This window comes from Schistocerca nitens, chromosome 5 (genome assembly GCF_023898315.1).
Source record: "Schistocerca nitens isolate TAMUIC-IGC-003100 chromosome 5, iqSchNite1.1, whole genome shotgun sequence".
Lineage (NCBI taxonomy): Eukaryota > Metazoa > Arthropoda > Insecta > Orthoptera > Acrididae > Schistocerca > Schistocerca nitens.
The window spans coordinates 629,336,694-629,354,980 of NC_064618.1; the positions used below are offsets into that span (position 1 = coordinate 629,336,694).

The 18,287-nt window shown below is 39.9% G+C and overlaps 1 protein-coding gene across 3 annotated transcripts in view; it reads right to left on the bottom strand.

Annotated features, from left to right (window-relative positions):
• The window catches only part of LOC126259327 (uncharacterized), a 233,219-nt gene that overhangs the window by 37,349 nt on the left and 177,583 nt on the right, over positions 1-18,287 (bottom strand). Inside the window, exons 5-6 of one of the 3 annotated variants that reach the window (XM_049956019.1) lie at positions 13,205-13,541; positions 312-552 (exon numbers count right to left, since the gene is read on the bottom strand). In XM_049956019.1, coding sequence (XP_049811976.1) covers positions 312-552; positions 13,205-13,541 — 578 coding nt within the window. Of the gene's footprint in view, positions 1-311; positions 553-13,204; positions 13,545-18,287 lie in introns of all 3 variants that reach the window. The other 2 variants (XM_049956018.1, XM_049956020.1) reach the window with 2 other exon arrangements.

Below are 18,287 nucleotides of genomic sequence, written 5' to 3' on the forward strand. Positions count from 1 at the left end.
CTGACCCGGCATTCTCTACCCCTTTTCCTTAACCTAACTAGTCCTTTTCTTTCAACCCTCTTCCATCCCTTTAACCCTTCTGCTAGGAGGAGGAGCCACTGGATCCGATACATTGCAAATTTTAGTATCTTTATATGTGTGTGCTCCTGCTGGCATTACAGTTTCAAAAATTGATTATTTTTGTTGATATATTGCATAACTTGTGTCATTTTGTAGCTGACAGTCATATCTAAACTGTCTTTACAGTTTTAAAAAAAAGTGACTAAATTATAGTAAAACCAAAAAGCATGCAAAAAGATAACATTTCTCACCATGACAACAGGTGAGAAATCTGTCATCTCAAATTTCTCCTCGTCAAGCCAGTAGCCAGCCTCAAGAGAATGAAGCACCCAGTCAGGGCGAAGCACCCAAAGGCCTCTTGCAATTGCAAATAGCATGTTTAAGGTGCGGCGGGGACCTCCGGAAACAACATGTGTTGTCAAGGGCCCAACCTTGTTGTCAATTTTAAAGCCTCCCAGTGATTTCACCACTGCCGTCACTAAATCCAAGTCCCTATAATGTCACAGCAGAATGTATTTTTTTAAAAAAGTTGTTTTATATGTTATTAGTAATGTAATATCTAAAAGTTGATCTATAATTTGATGAATATGTTCCCATTTCAAGATCCCTGAATAAAGATTGTTAGGTAATATTTCAATTTTACAGGAGAAACCATGATAACTTTCACAGTAAAAACTAATACAGACTCATCACTGGATGAAAATTTGAAGCCAAGTGCAATAAAAGATAAAGTATTACTGGAGGAGAGCATCCCCATTTTGACAGAAAGTACCCCAGATAATGTCACAAATGTTTTAATTTAGATGAGCAATACCAAAGAAAACCTATGATAAATGTTATTAGTGGTTACAACATAAAAAATATTAATTCTTCATGAAGTTATGGTGAGGTTTCAAAGCTACTTGTTACCATCACTGTAAATGCTGGTCTGTGGTGCAGATAAAGCAATACATCACAAAAGTCTGCCTAATCAGCATTTGCAAGTCTTATTCTCAACAACATACAGACAATGCATAACATGGACCTCACAGAGAAGTCTAAAAGGTATGAGGTCTGATAACAGTGTCTGTCTAACCAACACTGTGTTAATGCAACATGTGAATGCTATCTTCATTTGATATCTGTTCAAGGAACACACAGTGGTATAGATGACAAATTATACATCTGTTATTCAGAGACTATGCTCCTTCTATCCCTAGTGATGGAAAGGTGCATAACAGTTTATTGTGTCAGTATCACATGGCTATCAGCATCTGATGCTTAAGTGGTCTACATGCATTACAATCCTCTGAAATACCTTTCAGTATTTTGCGAAATAAATCTTCAGTCTGTTTAATCAGAATAATATTGGAGTCCGAAACCTCATCATGACATCATGGTTACACTGTGCAACTACAGGGTGACAATTATTGAACTATATGAAAAAAATGTATATTACTAACGAACTACAGCATGCACACAATTTATTTAACATGTAAATGTCACTACAGCTATTCAGGTTTAGGTTGTGACATTCCAATATACCTGCTATCATTGGCGATGATGTGGCGCAGACAATAGTGAAATTTTGAATGACCGGCTGAACTGTCAGACCATCGACACTGTCAATGACTTCCTGACCGGCTGTTTTCAGCTCAGAAATGGTTTTAGGGTTATTGCTGTACACCTCCCCCAGAGAATATGACTGTCAATCAAAGGCCATGCCAGTGGCCTCTGTGTACCCCAGAGCCAGACTGTGGTCCCCAAAGTTCTCCTCCAGGACATCAAACACTCTCCTGCTTCAATGGGATCGAGCTCTGTCTCGCACGAACCACTTCTTGTCAGAATCAGGGGCACTTTGGATAATGAGGATGAAATTATCTTCCAAAACCTTCAAGTACTGTTCAGTAGTCACCATGCCCTCAAGGAATATCACATGGATTATTCAGTGACTGGACAATGCACACCATACAGTCACCCGTTGAGGGTGAAGAGACTTCTTGATAGTGAAATGCGGATTCTCAGTCCCCCAAATTCACCAATTTTGCATATTGATGAATCCATCCAAATGAAAGTGGGCTTGGTCACTAAACCAAACCATACAGCGCATACTAATTTCCATTATGCCCTGCGGCCAACCATGCAGTTTGAACATACCAATGCAAACCATTCAGAAGTTATGATGATTTTAATTCATATAGTTCAATAATTGTCACCCTGTATATACATGCTGTTGTCAATGGAATGAGAATGCTGCTAAGGAGGCTATATCTTGCAAATCATGCAGCCCATGGCAAGCACAAACATTTTGTTAGAGGAGAGGAGTGGAAAAGGAGAGAAGAAGTGTGGGGGGAAAGGAGAATGTGGGTGCATTGGTGGAATAGAAGGCTGTGCACTGCTGGAGTGGGAGCATGGAAGGGGATATGTGGATGGACAGAGACTAGCTAAGGTTGAGGCCAGGACGGTTGTGGGAACATAAGATATATTGCAAGGAGATTTCCCAGTTGTGAAATTCAGCAAAGTTGGTGTTGGTACAAAGAATCTAGATGAGGGATGGATGAGGATGTTGTGTACATTCAGTGGGTACTGAATACCACTGTGTTTGTGTGTGTGTGTGTGGGGGGGGGGGGGCGGGGGGGGAGTTGGTAGGACATTCCGTATTTCAGGGCATGGCAAGAAGTAGTCGAAACCCTGGCGGAGAATGTGATTCAATTGCTCCACCACTAGGTGGTACTGATTCATGGGGGGGGGGGATACTCCTTTGTGGCTGGAAAGTGGGACTCTGGGTGGTGGTGGTGGTGGTGGTGGTGGTGGTGGTTGTGGCTGGTGACTGAAGATTTAAGGGACAGGAGACCTGTTTTGTACGGGACTGGGAGAGTGGTCTCAGTCTGTGAAGGCATCAGCGAGGCTCTGGGTCTCCAAATATAATAATGGTATATTATATATAACTTTGGGAGCAATAGTAGAGATAATTTAAGAAATATTGAAAGAAAACATGGAGAAGATGTCAAGAGAAAATGAAGAGAGATAACGTGAAACCCAGCAGAGCTTAGATAAAATGAACCAGAAGAATGAAGAAGCATTAAAAGAAAACAAAGAAATGCAAGAAAGTATAGGGAAAATATTCCCGTAGAACTTGATATTAGCCAAAGGTAATGAAGAAACCAACAAATGCTTGAAGAAGCTGTCCCAAGAGAATAAAGAGAACATAGAGAAGATATTACAGGAAAATGATGAACATTTGAAGAAAGAGTAAAAAGAATTTAAGAAAGAAATGAAGAGAGACTTCCATGAAAGAGACAGTAAACTGCAGCAGAACATAGACCAACTCTCCGAAGATATGGGCAAGATGGGAGAAGAGATAGCAGGAAAGACAGAGGAAGACATTAGGGAGGTTCAAACTAAATTAGAGGGGAAGACCCAAAAAGTAGAAGCACATCATAACCAAGAGTCAAAAAAGTAAAATAGATGCAACAACATGTAATATGGCCGATGATGGGCTAGAAAGGAGAAAAAAGGATCTAGTAGTAACTTTAAAATGAGCAATAAAAGTGCAGTGGCAAGAGGACAATCAGAAAGTTGCAGACAATATTAAGAAGTTGCAGGATGGCATACACCATTTGGAGAATAAAACTGAAGAGGTCGATAGGAAGATTAGCAATACAACATTAACTGTGATGGAAGGAAATGATGTTATATTAGTGAACAAGATAACAGGTATACTCAAAGTAACATATGGCAGAGGTATAAACCAAAATGGAGCATTGCATCCGATGATATTTACTGTGTGGTTACGAGGGTTTTTCCCAGTGTACTTTAGAGAAGCAGATAGAATTCAGTTTGCAATAGACAGAATGGATGACGAAGCTTTCACTTTTTTTTTTTTTTTTTTTTTTTGGGGGGGGGGGGGGGTGTCAAGAGGAAAGAAGAAGCCAGTAATTATGACCAATTCAAGGGAGAATTCATGCACAAGTACTGGTCCAAAAGTTATCAATGTGCAAATCTCTTAAGATTTACTACATTGCAAATCACATGGAGGGGTATCTTCAGAGAATTAGCAATGGAGAAATAATTACCAAAGTAATCAATTCAATAGTCAACCAAATGACAGAGGAAGGAACAGAACACTGATATAGGAGCCATGGTAATGGCCATCAATTTTAAAATGATCACAACAGAGAAGATGATTCCAGAAATTGTGGGAGGATAGAAGACAGACAAATGGATAATAAGGTATGAACTGACGAAGTAGGGAACACAGGAAACTAAATGGTGCTCCAGTTGAGATCGAGTCAGGAAAAGATCTGCCAGGACCAACATTAACCTTATCAAAATGATGATGGTGAAGATCTGAGAAGAGACCTAAAGGAAGAAAATGAGTGGATTTCCAAAGAACCCTTATTACCTATGGTTAAAATCGAGATGTACTGTTTGAATGCTGATGTTTTTGTAGACACAGGAAATGAAGCATATGCTATATCCCAGAGATTATATGAACAAATACTGAGTGTGGAGTTCCGCTTACAGAGTTTTCCAGTTAATGGTGTGAGAGTTGTAAATGTTGTAGATGTTAACAGCAAACCCATTACACAGCAAGTGTTGATTACCAAGCACAGGGGGAAACTATAAAGCAACATTTTTTAGTACTGCTAGATTTGAACATGTCAGTTATTTTGGGCATAGATTGGCTGAACAAAGTGCAAATAGTAGTGAGTTTTGATGAAGGTACTGTTGAGGTAACAGGGAGAAATGGAGAGAATAAAAGGTTAACTTTTATAGAAGAGGACAAAGTAGAGGAAGAGGAAGTATTTGAACAGGTGAGCTTATGTTATGAACACCAAGATGAAGAGCTGGAGAAGGAAGGTGGGCACATATTCTATAAGGGATTAGTGTGAGAGGATGAACTTGGGGAGGATACGATAAGCAAGAAACTAGAAGGAATGATGTACTTGGATTAGGAGGTTTGAAGGAAACTGATTACAGTATTGTACAAACATCATAAAGTCTTCTCTCAGTAGCCAGGTTTTGTGAGGGGGGTAGAATGCGGACTGATGATAAAGAACCATATCCCAGTCAATATTAAACAATATTCTATCCCCCAGGCAAATAGGAAGGCAGTAAAAGAAGGGATACAGATGATGCTGGATCTTGGAGTTATATGAAGAGCCAACAGATAGTATAATAGTCCTCAGTTTGTGGGGGATAAAAAAAGATGGGAAAGTGAGTATAGTGTTGGATGTATGCACAGTGGTCAGCATCAGTGAACCAGAGAAAGACAGACCTGAGGCAATAGCAGTATTGATCCAGAAATATTGAGGAGCAAATACACTCAGTAGCATTGACTTGACTCCGAATATTGGCATACACTGTATCTTTTGCCCCCGAATCTTGTCAGTAGACAGCTTTTATGTATTTACACTGACAGGAGTTACCATTTCAGAGTTTTGCCATTCAGCCTTAATGCGTCCATCTCCAAACTGAATTTATCAGAGACTGCATCAAATGGCTGCTGTGTCAGAGCACAAAAGCATGTGAACACCCTAACTTTCAACAACTTGCAGATTTACTGGTTATTTTTCTTCGAATGTTGCTAAACGTAACATAGATGTGGTAATCTGAAATATACGGCCCTTAAATTACTGCTCCTCTAAATGCCACGAAACTTGGCAACAGGGTCATGAGCAAATCGTCAATTGTGCATGTTTTAAGGAGTTTCTGCACATGCGAGGCTGGCATGATGTAACTGCCTTACGTGTCAAATACATACGGATTTGATTAACAATGTGCACAGTTCATGGCATGTACAGCTATGCTTTACCTCTCAACTACAACTTTAAGTCTGTGCCACTAGGTGGCAGCACACTGTGTCAAATAATATTCTTCATTTATTTGGCAGTTGGCATAAATTCTGTTAGATGGTAAAACACTCCTCGGACGTCAATTCAATCACTATACAGTGAAACTACATTGGACGTCATTGTTATGTTATTATTACTATTATTAATATTAATGGTAGTGGCTGCAGTTGTATAAATGTGTTCATAATCATAGCTGTTATACAGCAGTTGCTGTTTCATGAATTGAAATTTATCTGAATCAAAAAGTTTATGAACATCCAAAATGTATACTCACGAGCCGCCACCGGTAAGGACTTACTCAGGAAAGTCATTGTCTATGTGGGTGATGTACTACTTGCCAGCAAGTCATGGGATCAAAATTTGGAAAATTACATGGTGTACTTGACACATTTGAGTAAACAGGAGTGATGGCAAATTTGGATGGATTGGAATTTGGTAAATCACAGATAAATTTCCTTAGACAAAATTTCAGAGGAAGGTACTTACCCAGATCAAAGTAAGTTGGAGGTTATTAGGCAATTCCCCATTCCCAACAGTAAGAAGCAACTGAGAGCATTTTTTGGAGTCTGAGTTCTACAGAAAATTCATCAGGGATCCTATACTCAATGTCCTGAAATTAAGAAAGCTAAGAAAGGCAAAGATGAGATAGCACATGAATAGAGATTGTCAAGAGGGATTTCAAAAGATTAAGAAAACCTTTTGTAATGTGGAGATATTGTACCACCCAGATAGCTCACATTACAGATGGCTATATGTCTGAAACACATAGAGAAAGATGGGGGTACCAAAGTGATAAAACCTACAGACTTTGGTAGCAGAAGTTTAAATGCATGCGAAAGAACATATTTTGTTACCAACTGGGACACTTCAGCAACTGCATGGGGTATCAAACGATTCCATTATTATTTGGCGGGAAGACAAGTGAAGGTGGTTACTGGCCACAAAGCCGTCGCATTTTTAACCACCAGCAAACTGAGGTATAGTAAATTAACTACATAGGTCCATGCCCAGTAAGATTACAACTTTGAAGTGACATACAAACCTGGCAAAACCGACAACACTCGATGTATTATCAAGACTACCAATTGATTCAAGGGCAATAGCAGTGAACAGACCACAAGATGAAGAGATTAGGATCAACCTATCGAAAGAAGTGCAACAGGCAGAATTCATAAGGAAGTACTTATAGAATGTGCATAGGGAGCAAAATTAAGATGATAATCTTAAGATGTTTAAGCAAAAATATAGGTGAGCTGGTGAAGAAAGATTCATACTTATTAGTGTATCAACAATTGGATATTCCACAAGAGAAATGATGAAAGTAAGGAAAGTTGGAAACTGTGTGTGCCAGAGCATGTTGTGGATAACATCTCTGACGTCGATCTGTTGTAGAATTTTAGAACATGTTTTTTGCTCGCGTATCATGTCTTTTCTGGAAACCCAGAATTTACTCTGTAGGAATCAACATGGATTCCGGAAACAGCGATCGTGTGAGACCCAACTCGCTTTATTTGTTCACGAGACCCAGAAAATATCAGATACAGGCTCCCAGGTAGATGCCATTTTCCTTGACTTCAGGAAGGCGTTTGATACAGTTCCGCACTGTCGCCTGATAAACAAAGTAAGAGCCTACGGAATATCAGACCAGCTGTGTGGCTGGATTGAAGAATTTTTAGCAAACAGAACACAGCATGTTGTTCTCAATAGAGAGACGTCTACAGACGTTAAAGTAACCTCTAGCGTGCCACAGGGGAGTGTTATGGGACCATTGCTTTTCACAATATATATAAATGACTAGTAGATAGTGTCCGAAATTCCATGCGGCTTTTCGCAGATGATGCTGTAGTATACAGAGAAGTTGCAGCATTAGAAAATTGCTATGAAATGCAGGAAGATCTGCAGTGGATAGGCACTTGGTGCAGGGAGTGGCAACTGTCCCTTAACATAGACAAATGTAATGTATTGCGAATACATAGAAAGAAGGATCCTTTATTGTATGATTATATGATAGCGGAACAAACACTGGTAGCAGTTACTTCCGTAAAATATCTGGGAGTATGCATACGGAACAATTTGAAGTGGAATGACCATATAAAATTTATTGTCGGCATGGCGGGTGCCGGGTTGAGATTTGTTGGGAGAGTCCATAGAAAATGTAGTCCATCAACAAAGGAGGTGGCTTACAAAACACTCGTTCGACCTATACTTGAGTATTGCTCATCAGTGTGGGATCCGTACCAGGTCAGGTTGACAGAGGAGATAAAGAAGAGCGGCGCGTTTCGTCACAGGGTTAATTGGTAAGCGTGATAGTGTTACGGATATGTTTAGCAAACTCAAGTGGCAGACTCTGCAAGAGAGGCGCTCTGCATCACAGTGTAGCTTGCTGTCTAGGTTTCGAGAGGGTGCGTTTCTGGATGAGGTGTCGAATATATTGCTTCCCCCTACTTATACCTCCCGAGGAGATCACAAATGTAAAATTAGAGAGATTCGAGCATGCATGGAGGCTTTCCGGCAGTTGTTCTTCCTGCGAACCATACGCGACTGGAACAGGAAAGGGAGGTAATGACAGTGGCACGTAAAGAGCCCTCTGCCACACACCATTTGGTGGCTTGCGTAGTATAAATGTAGATGTAGATAAATTAATCTCATCTATGCATTGTATGTCTAATGCCCAGTATGCACCAAAAAAATGTCTTGAGAAATTGAAATTAGATTGTGCTTTCAATAATGTGGGGAGGCACATAAACAAGGTATTAAGTACTTGTGGCACCTGCCAAAAGACTAAGACGATCACAGTCCAATAGGGAGGTTATATGATTCCAATCATATCGGTGTTGATTAAAGACATCTGTTTGGACCTATGTCTGCAGCACGGGGGAACTACACACAAATCTTAGTTGCCAAAAAACAGGTTTCCAAATCTGTAATATTTTACCCTTTGAAGAAAGCCATCAGCTAAGCTATCATTAATAAGTTTGAAAGGGACTGTTTCAGTAATGTATGTACACCTAAGTGGATCCTGAGAGGTAATAAATAACATTTTTGGTCCAGAGAATGGAGAGAAATTTTTGTATAATATTTCTTGTAGAGGTAATTCACTGCGGCAACCAAAACTGTGCTCGTGTGTGTGTGTGTGTGTGTGTGTGTGTGTGTGTTTTTTGTCCAACTCTGATGAAGGCCTTTTTGGCCAAAAGCTTACTTGTTTCACAGACTTTTTGTTGCACCTATCAGCAATTCAGCATCTCCGCTATATGCTAAGTAGCAATTATCCTTTTCCTAATATTGTCATCATTCCATCCTGGATTTTCCATTGATAAATTTAATGTTCTTTATTCTTTTTTGTAATCTTTAACAACTTTTCCTATGGCTACAAAGAAGTCTTTTAGGGCAAGGATGTAAAGGGTCCACGAACCCTTACTCAGTGATAAACACATTTTTGCTTCACACAGGACGATGGTAGGCAGAATAGACTACCAAGCTTCGCTAGTGCTAAATGAATGAAGTGACATTCACTTGAGTCTAGGAGTCTGTTGAGTCTGGTATGAGCCTTGTGCTACACGACGTGTCTTACCAGCTGAGTGGGTCCTTACTGGTGTGAACTGACCGTCAGAAAAACATACCAATTCATGACAACTGTCATTTCTGACAAATGTTTTTGAAATGTTTACAGTGCGCTGAATACTCATGTTCGCGACAACTGTACCGGCCACACACTGGATCGCAATGAGGATTGTGTGTGCTGACTGGTGTTACAGTGTGTGGTGTAATACCAATAATACTGACCTGTGATGAGATTAGCTGTAATTAGAAGTGTGAGACAAAAGTAGTGTCTTCCTAATACTGTGTCTAAATAGAATATATCATTAATACAGTGTAAAATACCTTGGCATTGGTTTTTGCAAAAGCCCTTTACCATTGTATCTAATATTGTTGAGCAGCCACATACTGATTAGAAATGACTCCTGAAACCTGTAAGTGCAATTAGCATTTATCTATTAGGTCACAGTCACATCAAAATTAAAGTTTGGCTGCTATTTCAGGCAATACCAATCGATGTAATATTAACTGAGGAGTGTTTCATCTTTCAGCTCAAAAAAGCACAAATATGTTCACATGGCAAGGCGGAATGAGGATTAGGGCAGCTAATTCCCCACTTTTCTGTCACAGTCTTTTAAAGAGCTACATATTTGCCTTTTTGTGCTCCAGCAGGAGCACTTTTCTGTTGGTTCCCTTTTTTTCCCTGCTTGTATAAAATGAGTTCTCTAGCTCAGTAAAGTTATGACAGTTTATTTATGTGCTTTGACACATTTATGTATTTTAACATATAGGGACAACAAATAAGTGTGCATAATGTAATGTTAACACAAAATAATCTCCCTAGCAATCCAAGTTCACTTTAACCTACTTCACATAAAACTGTACAACATTTTTAGGTTATGCCTACGGTATAATAAAAAAATGTTGTGTTTCATTTGCAAGTACAAAGAACTCCTAAGAGAAATAAGATGTTTACACTGCCAGATGGCATCATCATATAATTTACAAGTAAAGACAGCCTGCAGAGGTGTGAAGTGCCCATTATACAGAGAGAGCGCATCAAAGTTTTATTGGTGAAAAAATACTGACCAAAAACATAGTTTGGTGACCTCAGAACCCTTGTGATGCATTCACTACATCAGTTAAAATTACATTTATGCCTCAGATTGGATATTACATGCAGAAGTGTGGTAATTTTAAACCTCTGGATCTCTGTAACAGATACCAATGTCAAAAAAAGTTTCAGGGTTTACCCGAGACCATCATCTTAAGAACATGCGGTAAAATATTTGATGATTTACCATGAATAGAAATCACAGAAGTGGCCATCCACATAATTGGTACTTTCTGTATAAAAAAATCATTTTTTTTGGGGGGGGGGGGTTTCCTCCAGAACTGCCCATGAACAAATGGCGCTTTTTTCAGACACCTATGGCCCACCCTAGATCATACCTGATGCAAAATAACCAACTGCTTTGCTCAATTTCTCTGGGCTGGAGGAAGTGTGTATTGTTTAAATTTTCACTCTGTACTGTAGGATAGCTACAGTTCAAATGCACCCTTGCACCCTTACCCAATTTCTCCAATCAGGATTTTTAGTACGTTGTTCATTGTAATCCCTCCTACCATTGTACAAAATTTGTGACTTCACAAATTATTTCCCACATTCAATCTTCTCTGAGCTTCATTCACCGGTACATTATGTCACTGGCTTAATTGTGCACTTCCAAATTGTTAAATTGACACTTGTGTAAATTTTACGTCACAATTTTGTGAATTTTAACAGCATAAAAATAACAAAATGACTAAGCTTCTCACTATGAAACTACTGTGCTTTGCAGGGTTAAGTTCAGACTGAATTGCAGGCCAATTTGACAGTGTTGATCACTACTTCTCCTTAACCACTGGAGCACACCGTAGCATCCAGTATGTTTGCGGCTGTTTATGAGAATGATTTGTGTGTCAGAGATATGGTTTGTTGTTATATTTACATCTTTGATGAAATTGATTTATATTGTATGTAAAATTTAGGATCATCTTTTGTTCTGAATTATCTATTAATGGTAAGAATTCATTTTAGTTTTTTTGCCAAATCTGTGCAGATTTCTATTTCCTCTAAGACATTTGTGTAGCTTCCTCTTTTAGATGCATAGTAAACGTGGAGCAGTGGTTGTTGCTTTTGTTTATATATTCTTTGTATCTTGTAGTAAATTTTCAGTCTGTTAGACCAATACAGAAACTGTCACAGCCACTGCACTTAATTTTATATATTCCTGATAATTATATTTTTGAGCTTTGTCTGTTCTGTATATTATCTTCATTTCCAATTTATTCTCTGTGAGAAAGCTAATTTTAACATTAGTAATAAGAAATGTGTTACTTATTTTTTGAGAAATATTTCCCATATGTGGGAGGTTAACAAATATTTCTTTCTTCTTTCTAGATTTGTTAATGTTATTTCGTCTTTTTGTTTGCAAATTTGTCCATAATTTTCTTTCTGTATATTTTTTGACATATTAAGTTTATAGCCATGATTTGCAGCTATAGTTCCAATTGTATCCAATTCCGTCTACATGTTTTTGTTAGTACAGACTGACACAATCAATCATGGCATGAAAATACACTGCTTTATGTGCTAATGGGTGATTTAATGAGTTATGTATTATACAGTTGCCTGTTATTGGTTTACAAAACATGTCAAATTTACGGACACTTATGATTAGCTATTTTTATATCTAAGACGTTTATGCACTTCTCCGTTTCATATTCAATGGTACATTTCATGCTATTATTCGTTTTATTCATCTGTTGATTAAATTAATTAATTCTGTTATTATTTCCATTAAAGACAATGAGCTCATCCTCAACATAGCATCAGTAATAAGTGACTTTATCAGCCCACTGGGTTTGTTCTCTGAAAGAATTTATTTCCTAGATGACCTAAGAAAATGTTTGTCAGGATTCCTGCAAGGCAGCTTCTCATAGCCAACCCATTGCTGTGCTTGTGTATCTCTCCCTGAAAAGTGAAGTAACTGTACGATACCACTATTTCTAGGAGACCGATCAGTTCATCTATTTCTGGTTGGCTAATCTTACCAAATTTTTGTTGGTTATTTCTTATGATGTTTATGTTTTCAGTATTTTGTCACATTTGTGTACAGATTAATAACATCTAATGAAATGAATTTTCCATTTACTAGTATTTATGTCTCTCTAAGCTGATAAATGAGGTCCATATTTAGGCTGACAATGGCTTGATTGTATCTAGGTTTCACCTGAGAATGAATTGTTCCTTGAAACCGGTAGCTGTATATAAAATAGTACATCTCGTGGATTATTATTACAACAGTATGCATTTCATAAATGAAAATGTCTTGACCATTATGTTAAATACAGTGGAACAAAGTATCAGCAGTTAGTTTATCAAAATTATTTTATATTTTAGTTGGTGTCGCACAGTATAACTTTGGAAAAGTAACACCCAATAAATAACTATGCAAAAGTTTATAACAAATATCCTTATCTCTAATTTAATATCCTACAGAATATAACAAGTTGACAATAACAGACAAATCTAAAATTCATTCTTGAGAATACCAAGGTTGCAGTACCATTTTAATCAATGTCATTAAGGAAAAAAAGAAAAATAAAGCAAAAAATATTTCTATACCCAGTTTAAATATTTGAGCACGCCCCCTTCGCTTTGACATCAGTAAGAAAGTAAACTAAACTCCTCTACAACTTATAGATGCCTCATCTATTTTACTTACTCTTTGTGCAGGCTAGTACAGACGAGAGACGGCAATGAAGGAGTTCTAAGTTTACGAGCTGCCTTCCGTTGTTTCCAAAGCAGCGACACATCATCGGACACACGCCTCTCATCTCTACTGCTACTGCCAATATTTCTCATGTCTGGTTCTGATGAGGACTTTGGAGATAATTTGTTTAAATGAAATCCATAAATATCTGACAGCGAGCACCGACGCCGTTTTCTCTGGTGTATAAGTTGGAACTGAAGTTCTGTAATGCCACTAAGTACAATCGGTTCTGAGCTCTCTGCATCTAATGTAGGTACCAATTTTCTTTTGAGTGGCCTCTTTGGGACAGCTTCTGGAAGTAAAAATAAGAAATAATGTGTGAAGTTTATCACCAAAAAGTAAAAAATTCTTTGTCTTGCAGGACTGACTGTAAAAAATTCCTGGTACAGTCTGCTAATTTGATTTTTGGCACTCATTATTTTTAATAGCATAGCTATTAGCTAAACATTTCAGTATTCTGGAAAAATTAGAAATACTCATTGATACAGTGCAGATAACATTGTGAAGCTCCTGGTTTCATGGTTCATATTCTGCTGCAAAAGAAGATGGAGAATGCTGGTAAGCGCCAGGATATAACTTGCAACAGAATAAAAGCCATTTGGAAATATATTAAATCAATACTCCTGGATTTTTTGAGACAGAGGCCTGCAAGCCTGGACTGGTCAAGGATGAGAGAAAGTAAAAATTACTGTAACTTGTGAAATACTAATCTGCTACATTGTGACACTCAGTTGAAGGAAGAACATATTCATGGTTAAGTCTTATTTATGGGGTCACACTCTTACATTAAAACACCAAGGATAAAACTTCTTATAAAATCTTCACTGACTTTGGAATCAAAATGGTAGTTTTTCCCCATTCAAGTGCAATAGCGCAGCCAGCGACAATTGCAACAATGTTGGATTGTCATGAAGACAATGAATGAAACACCAGGATTGCTAACTATGAAAACTAACATATTCTAGAAATGCAGTTACTCAATATTTATAGTTCCAGGATCATATTTTTAGATTCATGCAATACTAAAGTAATTTATCAACAATGTATGAAAAGATAGACTGCTATTTACTGTAAAGAAGTTGCAGAAACACACAATTAAAAAACACTCACACATAGCTTTTGGCCACAGCCTTTGTCAGTACACACACACACACACACACACACACACACACACACACACACACACACACACACACACCCACACACACGACTGCCAACTCTAGCATCTCGGTTTGGAAAGCAACATCACGTGGGATGCAAGCAGCAATCTGGAGGGGGTGGGGAATGGGAAATGATAGTAATGTACAGATGGAGTGTGTGTGTGTGTGTGTGTGTGTGTGTGTGTGAGAGAGAGAGAGAGAGAGAGAGAGAGATATGAGTATGCAGGGACTAGACTGCCAACAGGTGCAGCATCAGGAGGTTGTGGGGCAGGGACGTGTGGTAACATCCCTCACGCCCATGGTCTTAACGCCATTGAACACTACCTTCCCCAATGCCCTGCAGACACTAAACCCACTACCTCATTCCTCATACACCTGACTTTATCCTAACTCACTAATACTACCCATTTGAAGGGAACATTATAAACAAATCCGCAGCATGGCCAAGGGAACCTGCCATGGCACCCTCCTATGCCAATCTTTTTATGAGCCATCTAGAGGAAACTTTCCTAGCCTCCCAAAACACCAAACCCCTAGTCTGGCTCACATTCATTCATGATATCCTTAAGATCTCCACCCAGGGCCAAGACACCCTATCTTTATTCCTTCACAACTTCAACACCTTCTCTCCCATCTACTTCAAGTGGTCCTCCTCTCTGATGGCTTTAACTGCACCTCTGTCCACAGTAAACCCACCAACCACCAACAGCACCTGCATTTTGACAGCTGTCTTCCCTTTCACATGAAAAAATCCCTCCCATACAGCCTAGCTAACCAGTGGCAGTGTATCTGCTGTGACAAAAACTCAGTACACTGCAGATCTCACTAACGCCTTCACAGAGAGGCACTATCCCCCAGACATAGTCTGCAAACAGATCTCCTGTGCGATTCCCCTTCACAACCGCAATCCTCCCACCACCCCCAAAAACCAGCCACAAATGATTCCCTTCATCACTCAGTACTACCCTGGACTGGAACAACTGAGCCACATCCTTTGTCAGAACTATCATTACCTTTCATCATTACCTGAAATCAGGTACATCCTATCCGAGATACTTCCCACCCCGCCTGAGGCTGTGTTGTGTCACCCACCCAAACTCCACAATATCCTAGTCCATCCCTATGCCACACCCAATCCCGACTCCTTGCCACAAAGGTCATATTCCTGTGGACAACCCCAGGGTGCAACATCTGCCCAATCCACCCACCCAGCAATTTCTACCCCAGTCATGTCACAGGTTTATCTTATCCCATCAGGGGTTGGCTATCTTTGAAAGCAGCCATTGATTTACCAGCTCTGCTGGAATCATTGCACAGCTTTTTATATTGGTGTGACTACCAACCAGCTGTCCAACAGGATGAATGACCACCGCCAAACGGTGGCCAAGAGCAAAGTATACCACCCTGTGGCACAACATGCAGCTGAACATAACACTTGATTTCAATGGTTGCTTCACTACCTGAGCCATTTAGATTCTTCACTCCACCACCAGCTTTTATGAACCACGCAGATGGGAGTTATCCTTACACCACATTCTCTGCCCCCATAATTTTCCTGACCTCAATGTACGGTAACATACTGTCCCCACACCCTCCACCCAACAGTTTCCAACCAACCCCTCTGCCCTATCATCTCCTCCCGATTTTCATCTCCCACCCTGTTTACTTGGAGCCCTCTCTCTGCCAACGCACCCACCCATCTTTCCCTGCATCCACTCTTCTTTCCCCACTCCTCTCCTGTTTTTGTTCCTTTTTCCCCACCTCCCTGCACCACAACCTCCTGATACTGTGCCTGCTGGGAGTCTAGTCCCTGCACACTCCATCAGACAGTGTTCATCTCTCTCTCTCCACCCGTACACTACTATCCCTTTCCCTTCGCCTTCTTCATCCCCTCCAGCAGATTGCTGATTGCATCCCACATGATGTTGCATTCCGGACTGAGATGCTGGAGTTTGCAGTCGCGCATCCTTTGTGTGTGTGTGTGTGTGTGTGTGTGTGTTTGTGTGTGTGTGTGTGTGTGTGTTTAATCGTGCCTGTCTGCAACCTGACGTGTCTTCTTTACAGTAAATGGCAATCTAATTTTCCCTACATTGCTAATATTCCTGCCTGGAGTTTCCATTGTTTAAAATTACTTTAATTGTAGCACAAGAAGTACTATATCTTCCACAATGTCTTTAATGCAGATTAGCATCACAGTAAGAAATAAAATATCCTAATTAACAAATACAGAAGCATCCTCGATTATTAAGCTTAACATACACACATCAAAAACAGTTTTGCATCACCCCAGGTCCCAGAACTCCTGAAGATAGACGTTGACTGTGGATACTGTATCACAGACACAGTACCTTTGACTGTTCAGAAATGTCACTAAACCTACCCAAAGATGTAAACAACCATGCATGAGCAGTGCCTATAAAACGGAGGGGTTCCAACAGCCAATCAGTTCCAGTCATTTCACCAGGAAGGAGGTACACAGCTAGTTTTGTCTGTAGTTCAACCATGCCTATACAGTCAATGCCACAGTTCGATCACGTCCGCATTGTTCGTTTGTGCCAGGAAGGGCTCTAAACAACGGAAGTGTCCAGGCGTCTCGGAGTGAACCAAAGCGATGTTGTTCGGACATGGAGGAGATAAAGAGAGACAGGAACTGTCGAGGACATGCCTTTCTCAGGCTGCCCAAGGGCTACTACTGCAGTGGATGACTGCTACCTATGGATTATGGCTCAGAGGAACTCTGACAGCAACGCCACCATGTTGAATAATGTTTTTCGTGAAGCCTCAGGATGTCGTGTTACAACTCAAATTGTGCACAACAGGTTGCATGATGCGCAACTTCACTCCCTATGTCCACGATGACATCCATCTTTGCAACCATGACACCATGCAGCATGGTACAGATGGGCCCAACAACATGCCAAATGGACCACTCAGGATTGGCATCACGTTCTCTTCACAGATGAGTGTCACATATGCCTTCAACCAGACTATCATCAAATACGTGTTTGGAGGCAACCCAATCATGCTGAACACCTTAGTGAGTGCAGCAAGGTGGAGGTTCCCTGCTGTTTTGGGGTGGCATTATGTAGGGCCAACGTATGCCACTGGTCGTCACGCATGGCGCCGTAATGGCTGTACAATACATGAATGCCATCCTCCGACCAATAGTGCAACCGTATCGGCAGCATGTCGGTGACGCATTCGTCTTCATGGATGACAATTCGTGACCCCATCATGCACATCTTGTGAATGACTTCCTTCAGGATGACAACATCACTCGACTAGAGTGGCCGGCATGTTCTCCAGACATGAACCCTATAAAACATGCTTGGGATTGATTGAAAAGGGCTATTTATGGACAACGTGACTCACCAACCACTCTGAGGGATACACACCGAATCGCCATTGAGGAGTGTGACAATTTGGACCAACAGTGCCTTGATGAACTTGTGGATAGTATGCCACGAGGGATACAGGCATGCATCAATGCAAGAGGACGTCATACTGAGTATTAGAGGTACCAGTATGTACAGCAATCTGGACCACCATCTCTGAAGGTCTCGCTGTATGCTGGTACAACATGCAATGTGTGGTTTTCATGAGCAATAAAAAGGGTGGAAATGATGTTTATGTTGATCTCTATTCCAATTTTCTGTACAGGTTCCGGAACTCTCAGAACAGAAGTGATAAAAAACTGTTTGATGTGCGTAAATATTGTTATCTCAGAATCACAAGGAAAATTCACTTTAGAAAACTGTAAAATTACAAGGCAATTTGCTGTCCATTCCTTATCTTCAGGGAGCCAAATTCCAAGTTATGTTGATAGATAAATTTAACAGTAAAGGAAAACCTACACCTAGCTTCCAAAACAGTTA